At 46.4% G+C, this 12,217-nt stretch overlaps 1 protein-coding gene across 1 annotated transcript in view; it reads right to left on the bottom strand.

Moving 5' to 3' along the window:
• Positions 1 to 4,172: 4,172 nt before the first annotated feature.
• SHOC1 (shortage in chiasmata 1) overlaps positions 4,173 to 12,217 on the bottom strand; it is a 102,848-nt gene continuing 94,803 nt past the window's right edge. Inside the window, exons 26-27 of the mRNA XM_059723540.1 lie at positions 5,526 to 6,534; positions 4,173 to 4,531 (exon numbers count right to left, since the gene is read on the bottom strand). Coding sequence (XP_059579523.1) covers positions 4,431 to 4,531; positions 5,526 to 6,534 — 1,110 coding nt within the window. The 3' untranslated portion in view covers positions 4,173 to 4,430. The remainder of the gene's footprint in view (positions 4,532 to 5,525; positions 6,535 to 12,217) is intronic.

Raw genomic sequence — 12,217 nt, 5'->3', positions numbered from 1 at the left:
GTGAGGGAGAAGTAGGCATGATCTCAACCCTGGCTGCTCCAGATGTTCGAGGTGAAGTGCAAGGCCACCTGTGGACCTGCCTTGCACAGCTCCTCCCTCAAGTACTCCCTGCATGCTTCATACAGGGAGGGCACCACCGTCCTGCTGAAGTTGTGCATGTGGCACACGGTATGATGGGGCCACAAGCACCATGAGCTGCCTGAACCCTGGCTGCTCAACTAGGGAGAAGGGCTGGCTATCCAGAGCAAGCATCTCCCCAGTGCTCTGGGTGACCTCGCTCTCCTTTGGAATGTGCCGCCCTTTCCCCCTGCTTTTCCCTCACTGGGCCAGGGTGGCCTACCTCTGCTTTGGGGGGATGGGGGCTTTGGGATAGGGGGGACTTCCCTTTGGACACGCTCCTGCTGGTGCCAGGCTGAGGAGGAGCAAGGGCGAGGGGGTGGTGCCTCCTGAGATGCATCAGCATACCTGTGGTGCTGAAGTGTTTCACCTCCTTGCCCCAACTGGTCTTGCATCGGCAGTACAGGCAGATAGCATAGCATCTGCCACCTCAAAATGATCCCATTCTACACTTCCCCCTTGCTTCTGCGATGTGGGTGCAGATCCTGCCTTATCCCCCTCCTCAGCAGGCAGAGGCACAATGACAGGGGAAGCTGAGCCACTGCCCCCACAACCTCCTCCAAGGTGCCTTCCAGAGAAGGGGACCTGGCTTTAGGGAAACTTTGAGGGGTGTGAAGCACAAACTCAGATTCCCCCTCCTTCCTCAGAACTTCTCTGGCTATGGTACTCAGCTCCACTGCTTCCAGATCCAGCTCCTCCTCTGGCACTGGAAGGCTCAGGCTGGGAACTGAAATTGGAGTGGAGACTGTCATGCTGGTGCTTGTCATGCTGGTGGTGCTGTGGGTTATTATTATTGTTGGTGTTAGTGGAGGTGGGGCAGGTGCAGACACTGCTCCCATGTCCTGGCTCTCACTAGCAATAGAAGCCTCATGAATGCTAGGGAAGAGGGTACATATGTTTGGGGGAGAGGGGAACTTGCAGCTTTCCCTCTGGCCCCTCTGCCACCCCCCTGCCAGAAGACCAGGCACCTGCCTTTCCAGCACACTTCATTTTGGTGTGCTGGAAAATGTGTGTCTGTGTGTGTATATGTGTAGTGCTCTCCTGAACAGTGATGAGACACTGCCAGGTAAAACAGTTTTCTTTTTGTTTAGGGTGAAAAAAACCCACCAAGAATAAATAACAGGATTTTTTGGGAAGAAATATTTGAAAGGGATTAACAACAGGGATGGTAGGCAAGGGTAAGTGGGAAAGGATTGGCTAATGGCTGGCTACAACCTGGTAGCAACAGACTACCTACTGCTACCAGCCTAGACCCTTTAGATGCTGTGATCTGCTGCTGATGCTGCAAGAGACAAATATCACAAAAGGCAGAGAGCAGTTCCCAAACAGCCTTATTTGTTTTTTCTCCATTCCTCCCCCAGAGCACTGGGATTGGAAGGGACCTCAGGGAAGGATCACAGTCACTGGCCAGCTACAGATGTCAATATCAGAGCAGTCCTTTCCCCCCTCTTCCCCATCCCTCTTCTGAGTTTCTGTTTCCCTGCAAGCCCGCCTCCAAAACTCTCTGAAACGTTTTGGATGGTTGTGTTTCATTTCGGAGATTCATAGATTCATAGATGTTAGGGTCGGAAGGGACCGCAATAGATCATCGAGTCCGACCCCGTGCATAGGCAGGAAAGAGTGTTGCGTTTAGATGACCCCAGCTAGATACTCATCTAACCTCCTCTTGAAGACCCCCAGGGTAGGGGAGAGCACCACCTCCCTTGGGAGCCCGTTCCAGACTTTGGCCACTCTAACTGTGAAGAAGTTCTTCCTAATGTCTAGTCTAAATCTGCTCTCTGCTAGCTTGTGGCCATTATTTCTTGTAACCCCCAGGGGCGCCTTGGTGAATAAAGCCTCACCAATTCCCTTCTGTGCCCCCATGATGAACTTATAGGCAGCCACAAGGTCGCCTCTCAACCTTCTCTTGTGGAGGCTGAAGAGGTCCAGGTGCCCTAGTCTCTCCTCATAGGGCTTGGCCTGCAAGCCCTTAACTGGACCTCTCTGGCCCTCTCCAGGTTATCCACATCCCTCTTGAAGTGCGGCGCCCAAAACTGCACGCAGTATTCCAACTGCGGTCTGACCAGCGCCCGATAGAGGGGAAGTATCACCTCCTTGGACCTATTCGTCATGCATCTGCTGATGCACGATAAAGTGCCATTGGCTTTTCTGATGGCTTCGTCACACTGCCGACTCATGTTCATCTTGGAGTCCACTAGGACTCCAAGATCCCTTTCCACTTCCGTGCCACCCAGCAGGTCATTCCCTAGGCAGTAGGTGTGCTGGACATTTTTCCTCCCTAGGTGCAGCACTTTGCATTTCTCCTTGTTGAACTGCATCCTGTTGTTTTCTGCCCACTTGTCCAACCTGTCCAGGTCTGCTTGCAGCTGTTCCCTGCCCTCCGCCGTGTCCACTTCTCCCCATAGCTTTGTGTCATTTGCAAACTTGGACAGAGTATGTTTCACTCCCTCGTCCAAGTTGCTGATGAAGACATTAAAGAGTATCGGTCCAAGGACCGAGCCCTGCAGGACCCCACTGCCCACACCTTTCCAGGTCAATACCGACCCATCCACTATGACTCTCTGGGTACGACCCTCTAGCCAATTCGCCACCCAAATGTTGCCACCCAATTCACCACCCAGATGTTTTGGAGCCTTCTGTTTGGATTCGGTGTTTCAGGTGCTGAAATGGGCCGAAACACCTCCAAAACTGAACGGCTGCCGAAGTTTTGCACAGCCCCATTAGTTATCTAGTTCCTAATTGCCTGGGTTAGGCACCTGTGCCTCTCTGCTTGTCTGGCTAGCATTATTTTTATTCTGTGCTATGAGACAGATAACTAGTATGTATCACTGCACTACCTTGCCCTTCATGCCATTGCTATAAGGACAAAGGGGAAGAAGGGAGAGAAATGTTTGTGCACAACAGCTGAGCCTCTTGGGAAGCTCAGGATCGAAAAAGAGTCATACTATCATGGAGAAGTGAAACCATCTGGATAAACACAGAGGCACTGGGCCTGCGTGCATTTGACAGTCCTAACCTGACATAAGCAGCCTTGAGATCCTCAGATCTTGAGCCACCTGCAAGGTTGGAAATGCAACATCCTAACCACTAGGGGTGTGCGAAGTGGGGCCTATTCGATTCGGACTCGGGCCGAATCGGGGACAGTGATTCAATTTGCTGATTCGGATCACTGTCCCTGATTCAATTCAGCCGAATATGAATCTGAAGATTTGATGCTGATTCGGAGAATCAGTGATACTGACATAGACACAGCTTTAAATGTTTTTTCTACATACCTTGAGGTACCTGCACGGCTCGTGAACAGTGCAATGCTGCGGTGCATAGCGTGTCCCACGGGTGTGTGTGTGTGTGGGGGGGGACATGTTCAGCGGCAAACCCGAAGGGGACTGGAAGTACTTCCAGTGCACTTCTGAGTCTGCCAGGGAGTGCATGGGGGGGTCCCCAGTGACCCTCCCCAGCTCAGCAGTCGGCCACAGGGGGACCCTGGGTGCCCCCCAGACCCAGGAGGCTTCAGCTGCCAAGTCAAGGAGGTGCGGGGGAACCCCCAGCACGCTCTCTGGCAGACCTGGAAGTGCTTCTAGTCCACTTCCGGGTCTGCTGCCAAGCACACTGGGGATTCCCCTGCACTTCTATGGGACACTCCATTCGTCCCAGCAGCGTAGCATTCACAAGCTGCCTGGTACCTAGAGGTATGTAGAAAAAACATTTAAAGCTGTGACTATGTCCTAATCACCGAATCTCTCTGAATTGATTCAGAGAGTTCAATGCGGAAAGATTAAAGCGTCCTTTGATTCAATTCAGATTAGGAGATTTGGCCACCGAATTGGGCCGAATCTCCACCAAATCGAATCAGGAACTGAAACTTTGCACAGCCCTACTAACCACTCCTCAGAGAGCAACCTCCTTATGAAATGATCCAGGGATGTCCATAGGTTTTAGTGTATGGTTTGGTAAAATGAACATGGCTTTTTTTATAATGAAAGTCCTTTGTCATTGATTTATATTAGCTATGGGAACAAATTGAGAGACCATATATTTAAGTGAAAACATTCTTTTAAAATGATCTTTTATTTATCACTAAGAACAGACATTTCTTTCTAGTAGTTCTCCAGGTTTAAGCAACTAACTTGTTTGGTAAAATATTTAAAAAATAATATTAATTAATAACGCAAATCCTTAACCGAATAACTTCTCAGCATATGAAAATTACCAGAAAACTGGGGCAAAAGTAATTATTAAATTATTTAAAATGGCTGCCTTGAAATATTCCACACAATTAAAAAAAATCTGTCATATCTAATTCTCAATTTCCTTCAAAAGAATTTAAGACGTGTTTGTCCATCACTTCTTCCAGGTACTTTTTCAAATGTCAGTCGCTTTTTCTTAAGCTGTGGTACCTGTACAAGTCCTAAACCTGGAAAAGGGGGGAAAAAAGAAAGGTGTGATTTATCTAGCAAAGTGTCATAAGTATGTTTTTCTTAGTAGTAATAACAGGCAACATCTTTCATGCAACTGGATCATTCTTTGTGACTATGCACAACTGTCTAATACGTGACTTTGTCTTTAGTTGTTTTCTTTTGGCTCCTAAGTACTGAACTAAAAATAGCCCATTCTACCAAAAGCCAAGACAAAAAACAAAGCCCATATCTTTGCTGCTTTAATCAGTTTTCATCTTTGTGTATGTGTGCTGTAAGAGTATTGGTATTCTGCAGTTTGTTGAATAGGACAGACAGTGGGGTGTCTGGTGGCAGGTGATTGATTCCTATACAATTGCTTATTGAAGGTAAAACTTCCATTTCCATTTGCTGCAGTATTATTATCCACCAAGCAGTGCCTCACACCTCCCAAGAGAGTGACAGCCAGTTTGTTTACAGGTCTCTTATTATCACCTTAATTCCCCCCCCCCCTTTAAAATTAAAAGCGGCACACCATGTTACAATTGACTCTGCCAGCTTGTCTTAACCCTTGAGACAGGATGATATCAATTAGTTATTGGTGTTTTCATAAAGGATTCTCGTACAATTAGTGAAAGTTCTTGGGCATTGCATAAGTTTCACTGTAGAGTGAAGAGATTAAAATGAGAGCAGTGACTGAGAAAATATGAAAGAATTTTAAGTCATTTACTAAATTTGAGTATACAATGGAACACTCCTCACACTTCCTGAATATACTAGGAATATAACCAAGATTAAACATTCAAATGTTAAAGGATAATAATAAGGGCAACATGCAAGGGTGCATCCCTTTTTAGGAATACAAAGGTTCAATTTACATTATTTAATTTATTTACAATTGATTTAATTTATAATTTATAACCTGTTTCTCCAAAGATCTTGTCTTCTATCTAGATATTTCTGTTTTTAATATAAAGACTAATCTCAGCAGATTTTCACAAGACTTAACTATACCTGTTAAAACATCTTTTTCCTTATGGTTTAATAAAGATTCACCAGGCTGCCTCTTTCTTGAAGATTCTCTAGCTTTTGGGTAAAAATTTAGATTTCTTTGTTCATTTGGATTAGCAAATGAATCACAGAGACTGAAGTGAGGTGCCAATGAATCCAGTGTGTGATCAGATGGATACTTAGGCCAGACAGTCCCCTTATCCTGAACTCCTGCACTGCTGTCTGCCATCCCTGCAAATTTTTCTAGAAAATTCTTAGAACTTCTCTGGAATGGAAATTCATTAAAGCTTGCAAAAAAATCATCTTTTTTAGAGACAAGATACCATGCCTGCTTGGAAGCCTGATCAGAGTTACAATGCATTATCAGTGGTTGTGTCTGTACGTGAAAGAAATGATTGTTAATATCCTGATGAGCAAAGGCCTCCGAGTTCTTTGGAAGGACCGAGGAATCAGAGGTATCCAGCTTGCCGCCTACTGCTGCATTTGAAGCATGAAACTCTTTTTGCAAGTAACTTGAAAGGTTGGAGTCAGTGACATCTTGGCTGTGACTCAGTGGTGGGATTCTGGCTTCATGATTCATATGAACTGAAGGAGTGAATATATTTGAATTGTTCTGTTTTAAAAATGAGGGACTAACTGCTCTCTCTGTTGCTACATTTCTCAGAGAAGGAAGATAATGTTGACTATTTTCACTACCATCTGTTTCTTCAGGACAACTGACCCATCCATAATAAGGTAGTGAAGATGCTAAAATTCTTTGGCTTTCACTTGATTTCAGTGGAGAACCAAATCCATTTTTGTACTGATTTATGGTGTTCTGTACATTATCAGGCAATTCTGAACACTGATCCTTCTGGTCTCCTTGAATGCTGGAGATCAAAGACTTGGGAAATGAAGCCGGAGAAAAGGTGTTAGACGAGTTCCAGGTTTCTTGGGGCGATACAATCCTCACTAGTGTTTTGGTGGAAGTGGAAGAATTTAGGTGGTATAGAGAAGTGATATCACTAAAAAGCTGAAATGAAAGAAATAGGTTTAAGGAATATTAGTATCCAGTTCTATAATATAAAATCCAAAAATAAAATCAGTTGTCCAGTTCCCAAAGCGTACATATGTAGTTCTTTTTACAAAAGAAAATGGTGCCCTACCAGTTATTAGAGAGGAGCTAAAAACAGTCTGTTGCTAGAGTCTACCGATTAACTTGCTTTCTAGAACAAGCCAAGTGATGAGCACAGGTAATACCCAAGTAAGTGACAGGGGCCAAGGCAGACTTAGGAACAAGGGGGTGGAACAGACACCTACAGGAGGCCTCAAATGCTTCTACACAAATGCTCAAAGCATGGGGAATAAGCAGGAGGAACTCACCCTCCTTCTAGCTAGCAAAAACCCAGACCTAGTGGGGCTCACGGAAACCTGGTGGGATTCTACCTATGACTGGGCAGTGGACATCCAGAGATACAGGCTTTACAGGAGACAGAGAGCAGGGAAAAGGGGTGGGGAGTAGCACTATATGTCGAAGAGCAATACACATCCTCAGTGATCAGGATGGGGTTGAAGGAGGAGCAAAATGAGGCGCTCTGGGTAAGAATGCAAGGGGGGCGTGGGGAAAGGGACTTGTTAGTGGGCATGTACTACAGACCGCCTCACCAGGGGGACGAGCTGGACCTGGAGTTCTCACGTCAGCTCACGGAGGCTATAAAGTCAAGGGATGTGGTTGTCATGGATGACCTAAACTACCCAGACATCTGCTGGGAGGAGCAGTCAGCCAGGTCCAAACGCTCACGTGGGTTCCTAATCGGGATACAGGACCTCCACCTAACCCAGGAGGTGCATAGTCCCACAAGGGAAAATGCCTTGCTGGACTTGGTCCTTACCACACACGATGACCTGGTGAGGGGTCTGTGGGTACTTGACCACCTGGGTGAGTGATCATCATCTACTGGAATTTATTATCCAGCATAGGGTGGTGAAAGCAAGCAGCAAGGCAGAGGTTCTCAAATTCAGGAGGGCTGACTTCTGTAAGCTAAGGCTGGTAGGAGAGGCATTGGGGTCTCAGAGCCTCAATGAGATGGGGGTCCAAGATGAGTGACTGTTTCTTAAGGAGATGATCCTCCAAGCTCAACGGGAGTCAGTCCCAATGCGCACCAAGGAGGGCAGGAGCGCTAAGAAGCCCCCATGGCTCAGCAAAGGCATCCAGGGATGCCTGAGGGCAAGGAAGGAGGTGTACAAACAGTGGAAGCAAGGGGCTGTCACCAAGGAGGATTACACCACTGTTGCTCAGGACTGCAGGGAGGCAGTTAGGAAGGTCAAGGCAGAGATGGAGCTAGGGCACCAGGTAACATGGGGCCCCTACAGGATAGTCTTGGCAATCTAGTGATTGCAGCAAATGAAAAAGCTGACCTCTTTAATGAATTTTTTGCCTCCATATTTCTGAACAGAGAATGAGACATTTCCCCCACTAGAATTGTGGACGGAGCCAAGGGCGGCACCGCCATGCCTAAGGTCAGGGATGACCTAGTTAGGGAACTCTTGGAGGGGCTGGACATATTTAAATCAGTAGATCCAGATGCTCTTCACCTGAGGGTGGTGAGGGAATTGGCGGGGGTCATAGCGGGGCCCCTGGCACAGATCTCTGAGCGCTTGTGGGGCACTGGCCAGGTACCAGAGGATTAGAAAAGGGCCAATGTGGTCCCCATTTACAAAAAGGGGAGGAAGGAGGACCCTGGAAATTATAGGCCAGTCAGTCTTACCTTGGTCTTTGGGAAGACCTTTGAGAAAATTATCAAGGAGCACATCTGCAAGGGCCCAGCAGGGGATGTAATACTCAGAGGCAGCCAACATGGGTTCATTTAGTGCAGATGCTGCCTGACTAACCTAGTTTCTTTTTATGGTCACATCACAAAGTCCCTGGACGAAGGTGTCGGGGTGGATGTTGTCTTCCTGGACTTTAAGAAGGCCCTTGACACCATTTCCCACCACATTCTCTAAAAAAAACTAGGTGACTGTGGCATTGATACCTACACAGTCAGATGGGTGGCAAATTGGCTAGATGGTCGCACCCAGAGAGTGGTGGTAGACCGGTCATGGACAGGTTGTTTTCAACCTAGAGGGATGTGGGCAGTGGAGTCCCCCAGGGCTCGGTCGTGGGGCCTGTACTGTGCAACATCTTTATCAGCGATCTGGATGTGGGAGTGGAATGCATCCTGTCCAAATTTGTTGATGACACCAAGTTGAGGGGTGAGGTGGGCACACTGGAGGGGAAGGGACAGAATTCAGCTAGATCTAGACAGGTTGGAGAGATGAGCAGATGAGAATAGGATGGAGTTCAATGCAGACAAGTACAAGGTACTGCATCCAAGGAGAAGGAACCTGCAACATACCTACAGGCTGGGGAACACCCTTCTTGTCAACACAGGTGGCAGAGAGGGATCTTGGAGTCATTGTTGGTCATCTAGTCCAAACTAGATCATCCCAGCTAAGGCTTTATCTAGGTGGGTCTTAGCAACCTCCAAGGATGGAGATTCCTCTACCTCTCTGGGTAACCTGTTCCAGTGCTTTACTTCACTGCTTGTGAAAGAGTTTTTCCTAGTATCTAACCTAAATTTCCCTTGCTACAACTTGAGACCACTGCTCCCTGTTCTGTCATCTGCCACCACTGAGAACAGTCTAGCTTCATCCTTTCTGGAACCCCTCTTCAGGTAGTTGAGGGCTGCTATTAAATCCCCTTTCAGTCTTCTCTTCTCCAGACTAAATAAACCCATGAGGAGTTCCCTCATAAGTCATCTGCCTCAGCCCGTAACCATTTCTGTTGCCCTTTGCTGGAGTGTCTCCCATTTGTCCACATCCTTTCTGTAGTGGGGGGCCCAATACCAGACACAGTACTCCAGATGTGGACTCACTAAGGCTGAAGAGGGGAAGAGCCACTTCCCTTGATCTGCTGGCAACACTCCTACTAATGCAGCCCAGTATGCTTGCTGTTAGCCTTCTTTGCAACAAAGGTTACTTTGAAACCTCATGACAACAACAACAGATGGAAAAGCAGGAGTGGAAGAAACAGCATGTTGTGTGCCAATCAAGAATCCAGCACCACCTGCCCCACACAGAAATGCATGCCCAACCTGCAATGGATAAACACATGTCAATCCTGGACTGGCCTAATCAGCCATCTCTGGACAACAGATAAGACAACCGTGGAAGAAAATCATCCTTGACTGCAATGGATTGCAGAAGAAGAAAAGCCTTCTTCGCAACAAGGGCATACTATTGGTTCATATTCAGTTTATTGTCCACTGTAACCTCCAGGTCCTTTTGTGCTGAGCCGCTGCTTAGCCAGTCAGTCCCTAGCCTGTACCAGTGCATGGTATTGTTCTGCCCTAAGTTCAGGAATTTGCACTTATTGAACCTCATAAGATTTATTTTGGTCCAATCCTAGTCCTACCCTCTGGCATATGTACTGCTCCCCCTTTGAGCCTGAGCATCCAGCCAGTTTTCTATCCACCTTGCAGTTCATTCATCCAACTCACAATTCCTTAGCTCGCTTGCAAGACTGTTGAGACCCTATCAAAAGCCTTGCTGAAGTCAAGATATACCACATCCACTGGTCTCCCCCATCTGCAGAGCCATGTTATCATAGATGGTTATCAGGTTCGTCAGGCATGACTTGCCCTTGGTGAATCTATGCTGACCATTCCTAATCACCTTCTTAGAAATGGATTTCTTGAAGACCCGTTTCATGATTTTTCAGGGACTGAGGTGAGGCTCACTGGTCTGTAGTTCCCCCAATCCTCCTCCTTCCCTTTCTTAAAGATGGACACTATATTTCCCACTTTGAATCATCTGGGACCTCTCCCAATTGCCACAAGTTTTCAAAGACAATGGCCAATGGCTCTGCAATCACATCAGCCAATTCCCTCAGCATCCTTGGGTCCCTCACATCTGGCCCCCTGGACTTCTACACATCCAACTTTTCTAAGTAGTCCCTAATCTGTTCTTTCACCACTGAGGGCTGCTCACCTCCTCCCCAAACTGTGCTGCCCAGTGCAGTAGTCTGGGAGCTTACCTTGCCTGTGAAGACTGAGGTGAAAAAGGCATTGAGTACTTCAGCCTTTTCTGCATCATCTGTCACTTAGTTGCCTCCCCCATTCAGAAATGAACCCACTTTCCCTGATTTTGCTCTTGTTGCTGATGTACTTATAGAAACCCTTCTTGTTACCCTTCATGTCCCTTGCTAGCTGCAACTCCAACTGTGCTTTGGCCTTCCTGATTTCCTTCCTGCATGCCCAAGCAGTGCTTTTATACTCCTCCCTAGTAGTTTATCCAAGTTTCCATTTCTTGTAAGCTTCCTTTTTGTCTTTTAGCTCACTGAAGATATCCCTGCTAAGCCAAGCTGGTTTTCTGCCAACTTGCTAGTCTTCATGAGCATCTGAAAATATGTGAACATCTATTTACTAGTTTCTTTGTATTAACGCAGTCACATTTTTGTGCATGGTTGGTCTGAATCTACTGAAATTTTGCCCCTTTGTGTTGTTAAATGAGTTGCATACATATGGGGTAGGTGCATTTCATCTCAGAAAAAAATCCAATTAAAAAAGAAACATTATTTTTTTAAAGGCCATACATTTGTAAAAAGCTGTTTTGAGGAGGAGCTAGATAATTTGTAAGGAAAATCATAACAGCTTTTTGACAGTTTATATCTGGCCTGGCCACAGATTCTGGAGGTGGTTCTGCAATCTCATGGAGAGTTGCTGCTGAAGACAGAGCAGTGAGAAAGATCATGATGTGTGCTTGTTTACTGTGACCAGAATCATCCTCCACAACACTGCTGTTATGCATGAAGGCATGAGGGATGTAAACAGGCTAGGCTATGCTGGGTATAGTGTTGGAGGGAGGAGGTATACACACAGGTCCACTTGTAATTTGGAGAAGGACTGAGCACTCTGTGTGTGTTTCATCTATTCAGCTGAGCGTGACTGCTTTCTGTGTCTCTTTTATATTGGATTGTTACCTAGCTGGGTTTGGCCTCAAGTTTAACAGTGGGAGCTCACTGATTCACCTTCTATATAAGCTACCAGACTCCCAGAGGGGACCCTAGTCATGCCTCTTTGTTTCTTTTTAAAGATCAAATCACACTATCCAGTTCAAGTGCCTACAATCAAGATAAGCAGGCAGGTAGCATGGTATTCTGTGGAAGAAGGCCTTCAACACAGTTGCCATCTCTCTGCTAGCCTCTCAGCACTGAGTATTGGGCATTTCAGGCAGCGAAAAGATTCATCGATATGAGGAGATCCAGGGTAAAATGAAGGCCATTTAAAAGGAAAAGAAGGTTTGGAAATATTTAATTGAAAAAGTCACTAAATTAGAGAAACACACATACTGTGGTTGATAAAACCCTTAGTACCCAACTTCCTAGACAGAAAGTGTAGGGTGGATCAACCTACACGCTATCCTGATTGCATAACAGCTCTCAGAGCTTCCATCATGATATAAAGGGTACTTGGCATAGTTGGAGAACCTGTCCAGTTAGATATGAATAAAGAATACACCAAAGCAATAAGGGCTAATGCAGTGGGAAACTGATAAAAGACTTAGAATAAAATGTTGCTTTATTACCTCTTGTCTATGGGGTGCTGGGATGCTGGGTGAGAGGAGAAATGATGAGGCCCCTGGCTGAGAATCACTGGTATAGATGGACATAAGTG

This window comes from Alligator mississippiensis, chromosome 3 (assembly GCF_030867095.1).
Source record: "Alligator mississippiensis isolate rAllMis1 chromosome 3, rAllMis1, whole genome shotgun sequence".
NCBI lineage: Eukaryota > Metazoa > Chordata > Crocodylia > Alligatoridae > Alligator > Alligator mississippiensis.
Note: the sequence above shows the minus strand (reverse complement) of the source record. Positions and strands in the feature narration are given on the sequence as shown.